The following is a 16,988-nucleotide window of genomic DNA, read 5'->3' on the forward strand; positions in this document are numbered from 1 at the left end:
ATCTTATAGGATAGTCTACCCAAGTAAAGCAAAATGGGCAATATTAATAATTAAGAAAAAGAAAAGATAATAGCTCGTCAGAGTGCACGTCTTGACTTCTCAAGTGATTGCGACGCCCCTGTGAACGCGCGTTCATCTCGAGCGCCGCTATCCTCGCGCAGACAGACCTCTGATGGCGAGCACAAGTCAACAGCGCACTGAGGTGGCGATGGGATGCAGAGATCCTGGTAAATACTTACGTACATTCGTTATATTTATTCATTAGATGTGTCAGTATCGAGCGCTACATAATCTGTATAATTCCTGAGGGGTTTTTATTCTGAGCTGATGACTAAGTGAGGATGTGGTAATTGGCTCTTGTTGACGGTACTGTGTCGCATTGCTGTAGTCACTCACCAGCAGCCACAGGCGAGAGTGATGTGCACCAGCCATGAACACATGCGTTTGCTAACCAGAAGAGATTCTGAATTACAGCTACCACTGCACCGTGTGTCCATGTCAACGGCGTGAAGATCTTGTACGTGGAGGTTGCGGCGGCTTGTCTGCAATGCAGTGCTGAGAGAATTACCAAACGCACATTCAGTCATTCCTGCGGTAACAGATGCTACACTAACTTTTTGGAAAACAATTTCACATTAGACGGAGATTACACAACTAGAATGTTTTAACACTTCAGTGCGACGTTCAGACTTGAACGCTCTCATAACTGCAAACACGCGACTCGTTCTTCTAGTGTGTCGCGTCGCGTTGCTGGTAGTGTAGTTTGGGGTGAGGCGATAAACTGGCTCTAAACCAGAAAGCAATGCTGCTCAGCACTTTTTTGCAGCGGTTCTTTTATGTCTGAGAATTTGTATATTGAATACACATTGAAATGTGTTAGTGTTTGGATTGAGTGTTTAAATGTATCATTGTGAATATGTATCTGCATACACCCATGCAGAAGAGTCATTCTGCCCACTCAGCAAATCCTCACTGTGAAATAGTGAGGATTTGCTGACACATTATAAGACACTTATAATGTGTCTGTGTCTGAGACAGTGGCACAGCATTAAATACAGAACACCGTTCAAAGCCTAGTCTGTTTTCTAAATGCATAGACCTAATTGTAAACAATTCATCCATGCATATGTTTTATCTTAAAGTGACCATGTAAAGTGTAATCAAAATTTTACAACTGGATCGTCAGGTGAAAACAACAGATTTCTTTTTGGTGTATGCAGAATACATATTCATAGTTATGCATTTGAACGCAATTAAATATGCCATTAAGTATGCACGATTTCTTCAATCATTTAGTCCCTTTAAAGGTACAATATGTAAGATTTTTTTTAATAAAATATCCAAAAATCACTTGCACAGTGTGAAATATTTCCTGCAGTTGTGTACTTACAATATCCCAAACGTTCCCAAAGATTTTTAATTTCAGCGAAATTCTAATTTTAAATAATGGCTCGTCCCTGTTCACTTGTCGCCTGTCAGTGACGTAATATCCGCGTTATCCCTGGTTTCCGCTCGTACTGCCATAGTAACCATGGCGACAGACGTGGACAACTGCGTTACGTCTAGCGGCACGCTCACGCTGTTGTTGTTTCGTTCAAACATCATGGACCATGGCAAGCAGACTTTGGGACAAAAGGAGAACTAAAACGAGGATCAATATCAGCGTGGTGTTTTCGAGATGCTAAGAGCTCCACGTCCGCGACTAACTTCGACTTGACAGAGATGCCGCTCTTGCATGTACTTTATTAGACAGGTGAGCAAATGTACATAAACTAATCAATGTTAGATAGCTCAACATGATGAAATGTTAGAATATGATCAGTATGTTATTCTAATGTTGATCTAGCTTACTGCTAGTCTCATACAGCCAACAAACTAACATAGAATAACATTATAACTTTCAACACACTCAATTGCAGTTTAGTGTGATAGTGTAGAGCAAGTGAAACAGCACTGCGTTGCCTCACAAGTTTAATTCGTCTAATAAACTGAACTGTGTGAGTAGTAATTCTGCACTTGCGGGTAACTTAGTTCAGTAGAATTAAATGTCCTTATTCCTTTATATCCACGGGATTCGCATGTGACGCTGATATCTGTCTCTCATTAGCAATCGTGCCATGCTTCATACAACAGTCATGTTAAAAAACATTGATGTATTCACTCATCCATAAACTTTATTAGATCTATCAGCATGATGACAAGTTCCATAATTCCGCGTATGTGCCTTTGTTATTGTAAGAGATTAGCGACCCCTAGCGGCGATACAAATGACATATTGTAGCTTTAAATCCTGCCTCTCCACTTTTTGAGTACAACACCAACATCTCAAAATCCAATCAAGAACCATTGAAAATCTCCATTCTAATTTTTCTCTCTCTCAATAATCTGTTACACTCTGGACCGCATGTAACCGTTGTTGTTAGTGGTTGTGTTGTTGTTGTTATTTTTTATTTAAATTTTACTTAATTTTTTTCTATTCTTTATTTTATTTTATTTTTTCCTCTGTGTACTAAAAAGGAAAAGCTGTTAAAATTAAGTAAAAAAAAAAAAACTCTTACACTTGGCTGTACATCACTATATGGAAGAAAAGATCGCTACTTATGTTTTATCAAGACTTTAATACAATAATTCCTTCCCTTTTTTAATTTTTAACCACGTAAAGCCTGGCATATGAAATAAAATTACGAAAAATCATTGTTTTTAAATGGAAGAGTTTATTAAACCTTTAGACAAAATCTAATTCTAAAAATTAAATAAAATATATATATATTTTTAATTGAGTATCATATTTGATACATCAGGCTTTTATGGCTCATATAGTATGGATAAAGTATACTGTAGATAATAAAGTTTATCATATAAAAAAAGGGAGAATGATTTTTTAAAATTTAATTTCACTGTAATCTTCTTTCAGTAACTTTCAAAAACTCTTATAAAGCTCACAATCGGAAAGGAATTTTTTTTTTTTTTTGCCAAACTGAGCAAAAATAATATTTGTAAGATGATATTTAAATGTAGTTTTATTTATCAAAGGTCTGTCGTTTTTATTGTGGGGGCTTATAATACATACTATATATATATATATTTCCAACAATATAAAAGTTATTCTTATGTTTACTTTATAAAAATCATTAACGATTTCACAGCAAAAAGACGTGTACCACGACCTGAAGGTGGACATTTTTACTAATATACTAAAAGGCCTTTTATTTTAAAAATATATTGGTTGATATATATCAAACTGAAGGCATGCAATAGATTGTGTATAACTGGTATTTTAGCAACGTTTTGATCATGTTGGTAATTTAAAAGAAATTTGTATATAAAATATGATAGGCTTTTTAGGGTTAAAATAGAGGCCAAGCAGTCCTGACAAATCCACTGACCTGCTGGGAGTTAATACATCTGACTCATTCATCTTTTGGCAGGACTTTGTGCAGGCCATGTCGTGATGGTTTGAGGATAAAACAAAGCGCGGGGTGGGCTAAAATATGATCAGCAACCCTCTCGCGTTGAGCTCCCTCCACTGAGACTATGAGGCAAGCAGTGACCGCCACTCTGTCTGTGTGGGGCGAGAGGCGTTTTGGGTACTCCACCCTCAAGGACTCCAGCGAGTCTCTGCTAGACGAGCGCAAGCTGAGGCCTGGTCTGAAAGAGGACTCTGTCATTGAAGAGAAAGAGCGGGCGGAGAATGAGCAGGAGCACCTGGAGGCTGTGCTGGGACTCCCATCGTCCCCTGTGGAGGACACTGAGAGCACGGAGCCCTCAGACTCTACACTGGAGTCGTGCCAGGACCGTAAGGAGAGCGGTGGGATGGAAGCGTCACTGGTGTCTGGCTCTAAGAACGCCGACTCTGCGGGGAGGAAGGGTTCTCTAGGTGCTCTGCCTGTGCAGCGCTGCAGTTCCCTGGGCACTACGGCCCCTCAGTGGGTCCCTGATTCTCAAGCACCAGCATGCATGAAATGTGGATCCAAATTCTCCTTCACCAAAAGACGTCATCACTGCAGAGCATGTGGGAAGGTGAGAGATGCATGCGATTCTGTGACCAAAAATGTTGTTTACCTTCAAAACATGAAAAGTCTGTTTGGTTTGCAGGTTTTTTGTGTGGTTTGCTGTGACCTGAGATTTAAGCTGACTCATCTCGGTGGGAAAGAGGGGCGAGTCTGCATCACCTGTCATTCAACTTTGATTAACCGTGAGTGTCGTGGTGGATTCCGCTACTTATGTGCTTATGTACTGTTATTACACATTAATTACGGTGTTATAATGATGTCATTTTACCAGGGACTCTTCGCAAGGACCAAAAGAAGGTTTGGTTTGCAGATAACCTCCTTCCCCAGTCTGAGAGTAGAAGTGCCAACAGCTCTCCCATTCACAGGAGTGTGTCTCACACACAGAGCACTGAGCTCGCTCAGGCGGTATGACGGGAGATCTTTCTGCTCATTTTATTTTATTTTATTTATTCCTTTTAATGTTTTTAAGGAACTTTTTCAAAACACTCTTACAATGACCCTATTTCGATTTATATTTTATTCTTATTTTTTATTTAATACCTTCATCCCTGTAATCTTTGTTCAGTAACTTTAAAAACACTATTATAATAATTTTGTTGAGATTATTTTTATTTTAATATTATTATTATTATTTTCTCTTCAATTTTGCAAAGCAACTTTAAACACTTTTACACTCTAAGTTACTTAAAATACATTAATCACATCTTCAGTATAATTAGATTACTGTACTAATTACTCTCTCTAAAAAGTATTGCATTACTTAATACTAATTATTTTCTAAATCCCATATCAACCTCGACCAGTTGAACAATACAAGGGTAGACAATCTTTTAATTATTTTAAATAAATAATATAAAATTGCATAAATTATTCTTGAACTGACCAAAGTATTTAAAGGGACAATGTTACATTAAAACATACATTTTAACATTAGATGTTACACTTTGATGTTAAATCCACTATTGTTTTATATAGAATTGTTCTAGAATAAATACAGTATTTAGTGCAATTACATTAGAAGTAACTAATTAAATGACAGAAAATTGAAGAGGAATGCCATCCTTTACTTTTTCAAGGGGAAATTAATTAAATTACAGTAAGTAATTACTTAGTTATGAGCAGAGGTGGAAAGTCCAGGGGTCAGAAAGTAAAAGTCCTGCCATATGTTTTTTCCACCCATGAACTTAGCCAGCTGACTTCACTAATTAGTTCTAATTAGCTAGTATCTCCTGGCTGAAAGACTGTGCTAATTAGCAAATCCAGGTGATTGGAACAAAATACTGTGGAGGACTTTTACTTTCTGAACCTGGACTTTCCACCTCTGGTTATGAGTTACACCCAACACTCCTTATAAGGACATAATATAGAGGATATTTGGTTTTATTTGAAATATTTTTGTTTTATATATATCTTGAAATAAACTTTAGAAAAAAGCTTTTCTAACTCATAGCACAGTTATTTTATGTATAGTTGTATTTATTTATTTATTTATTTATTTGCTGTAGGAAGTGACTGACATTAGAGCCGGAGATGAAGTCAGAGGTCTTAATGGCAACTCCACAAAACCCACTCCACCAAAGGACCTTCCCCCTATTCTGACATCAACAGGGGTCAAAGGAGGTATGAATGTGTCCACAAACTGACTGCTAATAAAGACATTAGATTTAGCTTAAATTAGGCTTAAAGATTTTAGGGTGTGACCAAAATCACCAAAATTTTTGTGTGTGTCCCTTTAAATGCAAATGAGCTGCTGCTCCCCGCCTTCGTTCAGAGAAGAACTGGCCCCCGACTGAGCCTGGTTTCTCCCAAGGTTTTTTCCTTCATTCTGCCACCTGATGAAGTTTTGGTTCCTTGCCACTGTCGATTTTTTTTCACCTTTGTTGCCATTGGCTTGGCTTGCTTAGTTGGGGACATTAAATTTAACATCTATCTATAAATTACAGGAACGTCTTTCTGTCTGTGTGTGTGTGTGTGTGTGTGTCTGTTATTCGCATATCTCTCGAACCATTAGTCTGATGGGTTTCAAACTTGACAGGTGTCTTGCTACGGGCACGAGTAATTGCAGTGCCAAGTTTGACGTTGTTTGGATTAGAAATGCAAAATGTATTGTTAAATATATTGGTAAAAGAGTCACACATTGGCTTTTGCCGCTCTAGCCGCTGGCCACTCCCCCTCTCACACTGACACTGAGTGAGCACAGTGCAGGACCAGAGGCCACTCCCCCTCTCACACTGACACTGAGTGAGCACAGTGCTGGACCAGAGGCCACTCCCCCTCTCACACTGACACTGAGTGAGCACAGCGCTGGACCAGAGGCCACTCCCCCTCTCACACTGACACTGAGTGAGCACAGCGCTGGACCAGAGGCCACTCCCCCTCTCACACTGCACACTGAGTGAGCACAGCGCAGGACCAGAGGCCACTCCCCCTCTCACACTGACACTGAGTGAGCACAGCGCAGGACCAGAGGCCACTCCCCCTCTCACACTGACACTGAGTGAGCACAGCGCTGGACCAGAGGCCACTCCCCCTCTCACACTGCACACTGAGTGAGCACAGCGCAGGACCAGAGGCCACTCCCCCTCTCACACTGACACTGAGTGAGCACAGCGCAGGACCAGAGGCCACTCCCCCTCTCACACTGACACTGAGTGAGCACAGCGCAGGACCAGAGGCCACTCCCCCTCTCGCACTGCACACTGGCCACTCCCCCTCTCACACTGACACTGAGTGAACACAGCGCAGGACCAGAGGCCACTGAATCGTTGCACTTATTCATTTGTGGATGTTAACTGAATCTGTAAGTCAGCTACACTGTTTACTTCTGATTATTATATTTTATTCTGGTGCGCTTAACGTTATCGCTACTGTGTAATAGTAGCCTATGCTATTCACCAACTAAACATATCCTATTCAATGTGTTCACAGTCTCTTTCACTGCCATCATTTGTAGTAGCCTATTCACAAACTGTTTGTTCAAGCATAGCCTGGTCTCAGTGCTAAGTTATTACTGTGTCATTCGCGCTGAAGTTAGCCTGTAACTATGTGATGTTGATTATGCTATGTTAAATAGTTGCTCATGTAGGCTATGCAGGCTTAAACGAGGTTAACTCTCCTCTTACCGATTGTGACGGCAAATCCCCATATCCTTACTGTACACCATACCACTTCATTAACTGTATACTACTGTCTACACTGCACTATATGTCTATACTGTTCACATTGCACTTTTCTGCATTTTTGCACTTCTGGTTAGACACTAACTGCCTTTCATTGTTTCTATAATTGTAATCTGCACAATGACAACAAAGTTGAAACTAATGTAAATCTAATCTAAACTCCTGCTACCTGTACACAGATACCCAAATACATGTCACCTAATATCACCATTATAAATTATAAATGTTTTGTAACCATGTAGTTCAATTTTCCATATTTATTGTATGTCATTATGTCAGTATCAGTATTTGCTTTCTACCATGCACAAATAAAAATGTCACTGAACTTTTGCTGTGTAATTGAGCACTCAAACACACCAAACCAACAATTACTAAAAACACACAAAAAATGATTTTGCACAGGCACTGCACTAGTCAGGAAAAAATGCAAGTGATCGCGCTTCCATGTCATGCAGTAAAACGCATTATACTTTCTTCCACACTCCACACAAACACACACATGCGCCTAATAATAGCAGCGCACATCTAATTAGGTTGACGTTACAGCAATCGGGCAAGTTACTTGATAAGCCATATACAAATGATAAGCCATTTTGCGGTCGATGGATGATAGGTGAATGTTTGGAGTTCCTGTCCGACATACTGTAATTACCAAAAGAGCCTAGCGTTGATGATCTGTCCCTCAAAGACTGCATAAATTTGCCACAAGGTTTGTTTTTCTGCAACTAACCAAATAATAAAATGTTTGGTCAATATCGATTAGTCGGATATTAGGGGGCAGCCCTAGGAAAATGCTTTTCATTTTGTTGGTACACGCTGGTTTTTAATTTACAGCGAGAGAGAGAGAGCCAGCAGAGCGGAGAGAGCCAGCGGGTATAGATGGAATAACCAAATCGCAGATGTAATCTCTTAAATGAATGACTACTAGTTGACTAGAAAAACCTTTAGTCGAGGGCAGCCCTACATTTTACAAACCCTCATTACTTTCTTTTGTGGAACAAAATGATTTTCCATATAATGAATGCATACAGTGGGACCACAAGCTTACTTGTGAAACTTACTTCTAAAGTATTTGATTGAAGGTTTGTGAGTGATTTTGAGGTTTAGGCTGGTGCTTGTGTTTTCTCTGCAGACTATACTCTGGAGGAGAAGAGAACAGAGTCGTCACTCTTAGAGGAGTTGGAGAGGGGTCTCGCAGAGCCTCTCGTCTTTGTGCTCAACGCCAACCTGCTGGCCGTGGTGAAGATTGTCAGCTGTATGTTCCCAATGTCTCACTCCACACTTGATGGATTTATGCTTTTGGTGATTTGACATGTGGAACCTGTGCGAATCGGTATGGTATATTATATCGTGATTGAAGCTGTGTAGTCAGTCGTTTCCAAACCATCACGTACGTGTGTGTGTGTGCGCGCGCATGTGTGTCTGTTCTCAGGATGTGTGTGCATGTTCTGTACATCTGATAACAATATGCTGGTGTATTCATGTGGGTCGCTGTGGTGTTTTTGTGTTCCTGTAGATGTGAACCGGCGGTGCTGGTGTGTTATGTCGAAGGGTATGCATGCTGTTGGACAGCCAGAGGTGGTCATTTTACTGCAGTGTTTGCCTGAGGAGAAAAGATTCCCAACGGATATTTTCAATCATTTCATTCAGATCTACTGGGATGCCCAGACAGGTGACACTTGTATCAGATGTTACTCGACCATAAAACTTAGATCAAATATTAGCAATGATTTGATAAATCTTGATTTTGACGTTTCTCCAAGCAGCAGGAAAGCTTCTGAATCACCTAAGTCACTCTTTGGTATCCCGAGGGTTTCTGGGTAATAACGAGCATGCAGGCTTTCTTTACGTGCGTCCGACATTCCAGTCTCTGGAGGGCCTGCCGTTACCTGTGCCGCCCTTCCTGTTCGGACTCCTCATGCTCCGTGCCGAGGCTCCATGGGCCAAAGCCTTTCCACTGAGACTCATGCTGCGTTTAGGAGCGGAGTACAGATGTAAGAAAACAGTCTCAAAATAAGATAAATATATACACTGGCGTTCAAAAATTAGCTGTGGATACGATTTTTTTACTGTTTTTGAAAGAAGTCTAACTAAAACTGCATTTATTTGATCAAAACAACAACAAAAAGAGTAATATTGTGAGATATTATTACAATTTAAAATAAGTTTTCTATTTTTAATGTATTTTAAAATGTAATTTATTCCTGTGATGGCAAAGCTGAATTTTCACCAGCCATTACTCCAGTCTTGTTCAAAACTTTGGGATCAGTAAGATTTAAAAAAAAAAAGAAAAAAAAGAAATAATACTTTTATTCAGCAAAATGCATTAAATTAATGAAACTTTAACTGGTTTTGATGAAAGACATTTATAATGTTACAAAAGATTTCTATTTCAAATAAATGCTGTTCTTTTGAACGTTCTATTCATCACTGAATTCTGAAACAAAATATGAAGCAGCAGAACTGATAATAGTGATAATAATAAGAAATGTTTTTGAGCACCAAATCAGCATATTAGAATGATTTCTGAAGGATCATGTGACACTAAAGACTGGAGTAAAGATGCTGTAAATTCATCTTTGCATCACAGGAATAAATTACATTTGAAAATATATCAAAATAAAAAAACAGTTATTTTAAATTGTAATAATATTTTGCTATATTCAAGTTTTTACTGTATTTTGGATCAAATAAATGCAGCCTTGGTGAACATAATGAGACTTATTTTTAAAAAAGGTTTAAAAAAAATATCGACCCCGAACTTTTGAATGGTGTACTATGATTTGGGTTAACTACTTATTTAACATGCTATATAGGGTGGATAATATGCTAATTGAGATGCAGCGTTAGTCTCTACGATCTTAAAATCTCTAATATCATTCATAATCTCTGTATGCATCATTTTAATGACCCCTGACCTCAGGAAGTACACTAACTGAGTCCTGCTGTCCTGTAGTTTATCCCTGTCCCTTGTTCAGTGTGCGCTTCAGAGAGCCTCTCTTCGGACCCGTCAACAACAGTATCATGAGGCTCTTAGTGGTGAGACTTATGACCGGTTTCATTTACTATATCCTGTCATGCAGCTTATGTAGTTTGTGTGATGTCTTTTTTATTCTGTTTTGACTTTCAAAGGATTTCCGTTTTTACCGTTACACGCTGCCGACGGTGCCGGGGCTCGTGGTTGATCTAGAGGCTAGAAGCACCTGTATAAGAATCCCTAAAACGCGTCATCCAGAGGTACCATAACCATGCATCAGGAGTACCTTGGTATCATGTCCAAAGTAGATGGTATTAGCATGATATTTACTAAATGTCAGAATATATTGGAGTATCAGAAGGATTATTATATAAATGATGTCCAATAGATAAGCAAACCTGAGGTAATAATTCCTTCATTTCTCAGGATAATGTTTGTCTTGTCTCTGTCTCTGCTGGTGTTTTAGCTGCTGAAGGCTCTGAATAAGTCTAATGAAAGAGTGCTGGCCCTGGGCGCCTGCTTTAATGAGCAGGCCGACTCTCATCTCATTTGCGTGCAGACGGCAGATGGACAGTACCAGACCCAGGCCATCAGCATTCACAGCCAACCCCGCAGAGGTGAGAGAGAACACCCCAACACCGGCGTGAGCTTAGACAACTACTGGAATGTCTGTCGGCTCTTTTTAAATGTTACTACATGAGCCCCTAAAAGTATCTGGACACTTTTTGCACCTACAGCTGTACAAGTGTTATCAAACCTAGTTGCATTTATTTTAAAGAAAGTTAGCACAGACATATTTTTCAAGCAAATCATTCCACATAAAGAAGTTTTAAATGATAAAATGAAACTGTTTGTGGTTTTACAGACTTTGTGGATCATGTTCTTAAGCCCTATTCAGACGGTAATTGTTTGTCATCAACTTGTAATTACGGTTTCTGCAAGGACGTGAATCTTGTGATTATGGTAATTACATCGTGGCATGAACGCATCTTCAGATGGCCATTTTTTCTTGTGAAGGAGCAAATATCATCCTGCGAACCCGGGAATGCACTGCTCACTTGGTCAGTCACATGATTGTCAGCTGTAAACAAAATGTTATACATTTATATACATTTATATACATTTATATTTCATTTATTAATAGTAAAATCATTTCCTATTATACAATTATTTAAATATCCTATTTTAAAACAGGAAAATTGACATGCTGTATTGTAAAGAGATTTCTCTCTTACGTTTTATCTCTTAAAATTATAGATGGCATTTAAAAAAAAGAAGAAATTAGCTTTATTAGAAATTAGTTAATGCAAACTCTAGCTAAACATTTGACCTGGGTATTTGTTCGATTTGTAAAACGATTAGTTGTGCAAGCCCTAATTTATATAAAAGTATATAATATAGTAAATATTTAAAAAATGTATTGCATACTATAATAATGGACCATTTCAAAAGTTTCCAGAATAATGAAAGACGGTACTTTGCAGTGGTCAAACAGGATTTACAAAACGACTTTTGGATCGATGCCGTCTTGAGATTCAGACGGCAATTAAATTACAATGAAACCTGAGTGTTTGGCAGGGAATTGTTTCACGGGTGGTGGGAGGAAAACAGGACAGGACTAAAATTACAGACTAGCCACTGTAAATGTTGAAATTACCTTACTTCCCCGTTAGAAACCATTTCTGTCTGAATAGGGCAATATGATGGACTATACCTGTGGTTACTCAGCTAGGAGACCTGTGTGAACTTCATACATTCACTAAAATGTTGTGTAAAAATCACTTTATAAATGATTTAATATTATCACATTATTTAATATGACCCAAACAAAAGTGAAAACGCTAAGAAAACGTTTGTGAATGTACACATAATGTATGAAAACTGCATCAACGGACTGATACAACAGCGTCTTTCCTTAAACGCTCACTTGAGGGCGCTGTCTGACAGTCTTGGAAAGCCTGTTTGTTGGTTGTATTCTGTGTTGACTGGAATTCTTTCACTGAATTTAAATCTTTGTTTCTGTTCACCTTTCAGTCACTGGCTCGTGTTTTTTTGTCTTCAGTGGAGCGCTCAAACCTTCATCAGGGTACTTGGCCAAGTCCAGCATTGTAGAAGGTTAAAGATTTGTTCATTCCTATTGTTTCTTGTTTCTCACTTCAACAGTTATTTAATGTTAATGTCTTTCTATCTACGTTTATCTTCCTTGAATGCGTATGTCTAGAAGTTTAGCTGTGCATGTGCTAAGATTCCAATGCGTCTGCTTATCACTACAGATGGCTTGATGGTGCAGGTAACCATGGAGACCATGGGCGAGTTACGCCGATCTCTACGGGACATGAAAGACTTCACAGTCACCTGTGGAAAACTCCATCCAGCAGAGAGGCAGGAATATGTGCACATTCAGTGGCAGGATGAAGAGCCGCGCTTTAATAAAGGGTTAGGAAAAACATAATATCAAATATATATATAGTAGTTTAAATCTGTGCTAGTTGCCACTCATTCTGTCCTGTATCTCACAGCATTATCAGCCCCATTGATGGGAAGTCTATGGAATCTCTCACAAACATCAAGACCCATCAGCGCTTAGAATACAAAGCCAATGGGAAGCTCATACGCTGGACAGAGGTAAACACTGAACATGTTTATGCACTGAATGTAACTCGAGGACTGTATGTGTTTGGGCTTGAAAAAGGGGGAAAAATCAATTGGTTCGCTCCAAGCAGAACAAGTATTTTAACGTTTCTGTTCATGCGTTCCTTCTGTAACGTTACCGTATCCGTTCCAGAGTTTTGGTGCTAAATAGGATAAATAGGGTGCTAAATTGATTTTGATATTCTAGGTATTATCAACTGGCCAGAATTTTGAGATCGCAATAGACGTGAAGGACCTTAAGAGCTCACTCAAGTACTGGGGAACTGAAACATTTAGTAATCAGCAAGATTTTAAAATGTATGCGATTTTTAACAGGGAGCCAATGCAGTGTTGACAGACTGAGCTCAAAACACCTTAAAGGCGCAAAAGCGATATCGAAGAACAAACTGGTGTGACGTCATTTCGAACAAAATCAGGCCAAAACAAAGTTGGTTTGGAGTTTGTTTCGGGAGTTTGAAACGGCTTGCCGAAGCTGCCATTAGTCTGTGGCGAGTGCGTAATGGGTATGTGTGCTCTGGGGCTCTGCCCTTTTTCACATGGACATCTTCCGTTTCATTTCCTCTGTTGAGTCTGTCGGTCGGACAGAGTGGAAACATAAAGACAGGAGGGCTGCCAGAGTGTAATTCTAATTGAAAGCAACACAGATGCTGTTTTTTTCATGTTTAATACTGTAAAGCGGTTTGCTTTAAAGCATTCTATTGTACGAAGTGCTGTATAAATCAACGTGACGTGACTTTACTTGACTGGCGTGTTGAATTGCAGAGCTGCAAACATCCAAATCGCTATTATTATTTTATTATCGAGAAGAAAGAGAGCAGCAAATATTTACATATTTATCTAAACGCCACTCTCAGCAATGTGGGCAGCGTCGGGATGTTCGCTAACAGTATATTGCTACAATGGTATTTCAAACTTCTCTTTACCCCTAAACGAAAAATGAAAAGGACTTCGCTGTGAGTACATCGGGCCTTAACAATTACAGAACAATTTAGAAAGGAAAAGGACCCTCTTATCTGAAACTCTTCCGAAGGATACACAATACACTGCGCGTTCTCGCTCTCTAATCTCTCCGAAAGCGATTTGACCCACACATAAAAAAAAGTTATCTTTACCCTTTACTCGCTCGTTTCATTTGCTCCGGATGAATATTGAATTTCGGAGTGGGATTGCACGTATTGATTAATGAGTGCTCATAATGACACTATATAAAACAGTATAATGGATCCGTGCATCAGGTCTTAAAGTGACAGCAGCTTAATATACCTGCTGCCAAATTATGATTAATATTTAAAATATCTGTATGGCAGTTTTCCCTATGGTATCGATGTCAAAATTGTGGCCATGTGAAAATGCTTTTCACATTAACTTTGGAAAACCACTAACCACAGTGGCTGGTGAGCAAGAAAATGAATGTCAAAAGCCCTGAATATAACCACTATATACAAACAAAATAATGTCAATAGCCCTTTATTTTGATTTATAGTTATGGACTAAGAGCTTGCTGCATCTTAGTGGTTTTATCTGAATGTGATTTAATTTTTTCCCTGAAAATGCTTTTGAGAACCACTTTCAACAATTGGTTAATTCATGTTTTGATGTCACAGGTATTTTACCTGCTGAAAGACCAACATCCAAATGGTCCTACTAACCACACCAGCCACAACCGTCTGTCAGAACGTCTTGCACGGGCGTTCTGCTTGGCACTGTGCCAGTCTCTCTGTTTGCTGAAGGAGGACGGCATGACCAAACTGGCACTGAGAGTAATTCTGGATGGCCAGAAGGTGAGATGACAATAATTATGTCCACAGCTGTGATGCCAAACGATAATCCCAGTTTTAACGCTAAATAAATTTAGTTATTGTTGATAATTAATCATTTATATTTACAGAATTATTGCCTTCATTCTTCACAAGAAGTAATATGTTGACTTTTCCAAGTCTGCTAGTTGACTACCAACTTAGAACTATTTTTTTAATCTTATATTTAATCATAGATTGAACATGTACACTTTGAGCTGCTTTAATTACTGTAGTTCAGTATTGTGTAAGGGCAGGTCAGGAGTGTAGCATGTAAGTATTACGTATCTGACATTCTCCCCACTGTTCTGCTTTATTTTAATAGTGCTGTAGTTGATTAGATCTATAGGGTTCTTAATCTGTTATCTTCATTTTTTTTTTCTTTAATCTTTCAGGTGGAGTTTTTGGCAGGCGGTAACGGTCAGCGCCTTCCAGCACCGTACCAGGACTGTCTTAACCAATCATTAATGTCCGTGGTGCAGAGTAACTCTCAGTACCAGGGTCTCGCCGCCTGCCAGCTAGAGCTCATCTTCTATATTCTGGAGGATACGTCATAGAGACGGACCACCCACTGTCACATGTGCCAACACTCCCAGAAACCTCATGAGCATAACCTTTGAGTTCAGTATAATTTGAGAGTGGAATGTAGTAGATGTCCCCATGGGGCAGCTTTTTTTAGTAGTTTATTCAATACCCCACTGCTCACTGTGAAAAGGTCAGGGGTTACAACATCAAATGGCTTTAAAAACTGCTAACATTTCTCAGTCATCACTAGAGGTCGACCGATATATCGTTTTTGCTGATTGATCGACTCCTGTAACAGCTCTTGGAATGATCATATAATGGCAAAAATGAACACTGATATTTCATTAGGTGCCACAAGGTTCTTATGGAAGCGCATTTCCACCTCAAAGTTATAAAATCAAAATATAACTGCTACTTTATTTCTCGTTATCACATTCTTATATCTGGCTATTACGACTTATTGTGACTATATATCACAGTTGCGACTTTATCTTAATAGTGACTATATCTCACAACTGCGACGACTTCTCACACGTGCGACTTGTTTTCTTGTAATTGCAGCTTCATGTCTCACTATTGTGAATATTTCTCATAATTGCAACTTTTTATTCCATTAAAGTGACTTAATTTCTCGTAATTGCGGCCTCATATCATGCTTTTGCATCTATTTGTCTTGTGATTTAGCAGCTTTCTTGTAATTGTAACTTTATAGCTTACGTGTGCGACTATATTTCTTGTAATTGCGGCTTTCTATTGTGACCATTTCTCATAATTGTGACTATTTCTATTCACGGTATAAAGTAACTGCGACCTCATATCTCGCTATTGCAACTATTTGTCTTAATCGTGACTTTATATCTCACAGTAGCAACTTTCTTGTAGTTGTGACTTTATTCCTCAAAATCGCATTCAAATCTCACATTCGTGACTTTCGAATAATTGCAATCATTTCTAAATTGCGAATTCATATCTCACACTTGTGACTTTTTTACTAATAATTGCAACTTCAGTACTAACAGTACTGACTTCAACCAGTCAGTAATTATACTAGTTAAAGATATTATTCGCATTCATTCAACCGATTTAAAACAAAAAAAGACAAACAAACTAAAAATGTTAAGTTTCCTTTCAACATTGAGCAAAACCTATTGTCGGTCGACCTCTAGTCATCACCAACGGATCATCTGTGACAAATCGAAGTAGCTGTCTGTAGTTTATTCTGTAGTCTGGACTTGGTCAGAGAAAAAAAATTGAAACCTAAGGCCAGATTCTGGTAAATGAGGACCAAAGTGCGACATAAAACATGATTCTTGAGCAAATGACTTTTATTAGCATGACCTGATATTGGAGAGAGACTTGGTTTCTTCTTTTCCTGAATCTTCAGTCTTCCACTTGTAGAACTCATTGTAGCTATGACGATCTCGGTTGTACTTCCCGAGATACGCATGAGGATGACATCCTTCTGAGTCACTGTACAAATCCCATGTAAACGCCCTGTTCTCCCAGCTTGCCGAGAGGAGCGCCCTGAACTCTGCCCTACATTAACGCACACCTGCTGGAAAAAAAAAAAAAAAAAGACGGGAGGAATTTAGCCAAACAAAGGCGAAGCTTGGATAAACAGGAGCGCGAACTATACGCACAAACTTGTGCACTGTGAGCTTGAAGTAATTTGTTCCTACGCGACCTTCTCTTCTCCCTCGCACACATACAGCGTAGGACGCTTGCTCATCTGGTCTTCCTCTGTTGCTTTTCAGGAACTGAATGGACTTTTTGTTTACATCCAACATGCTGCACATACTCTAGATGACAAATGCAGATTATGAAGAAGTGCGGCATGCACACACAC

General features: G+C 39.0%; 1 protein-coding gene across 3 annotated transcripts; it reads left to right on the plus strand.

Annotated features, from left to right (window-relative positions):
* Positions 1–115: 115 nt before the first annotated feature.
* On the plus strand, positions 116–16,925 carry zfyve9b (zinc finger, FYVE domain containing 9b). 3 transcript variants are annotated; one of them, XR_014604268.1, is made up of 17 exons: positions 116–227; positions 3,429–4,020; positions 4,096–4,195; positions 4,285–4,418; positions 5,519–5,633; positions 8,325–8,447; positions 8,709–8,864; positions 8,959–9,186; positions 10,149–10,231; positions 10,325–10,429; positions 10,636–10,786; positions 12,204–12,284; positions 12,443–12,605; positions 12,689–12,794; positions 14,426–14,602; positions 15,013–15,604; positions 15,642–16,925. XR_014604268.1 is itself a non-coding variant. In XM_084100752.1 (16 exons), the coding sequence occupies exons 2-16, from the start codon at positions 3,535–3,537 to the stop codon at positions 15,172–15,174; spliced, it is 2,370 nt and encodes a 789-aa protein (XP_083956878.1). In that variant the 5' UTR covers positions 116–227; positions 3,429–3,534; the 3' UTR covers positions 15,175–16,227. The 3 variants fall into 3 exon arrangements, 1 of the variants encoding a protein (XP_083956878.1); XR_014604269.1 differs by adding an exon at positions 11,035–11,230 and having other exon boundaries at positions 15,013–16,227; XM_084100752.1 differs by having other exon boundaries at positions 15,013–16,227.
* Positions 16,926–16,988: the final 63 nt, after the last annotated feature.

This window comes from Abramis brama (genome assembly GCF_963993115.1).
Source record: "Abramis brama genome assembly, chromosome: 23".
NCBI classification, from domain to species: domain Eukaryota; kingdom Metazoa; phylum Chordata; class Actinopteri; order Cypriniformes; family Leuciscidae; genus Abramis; species Abramis brama.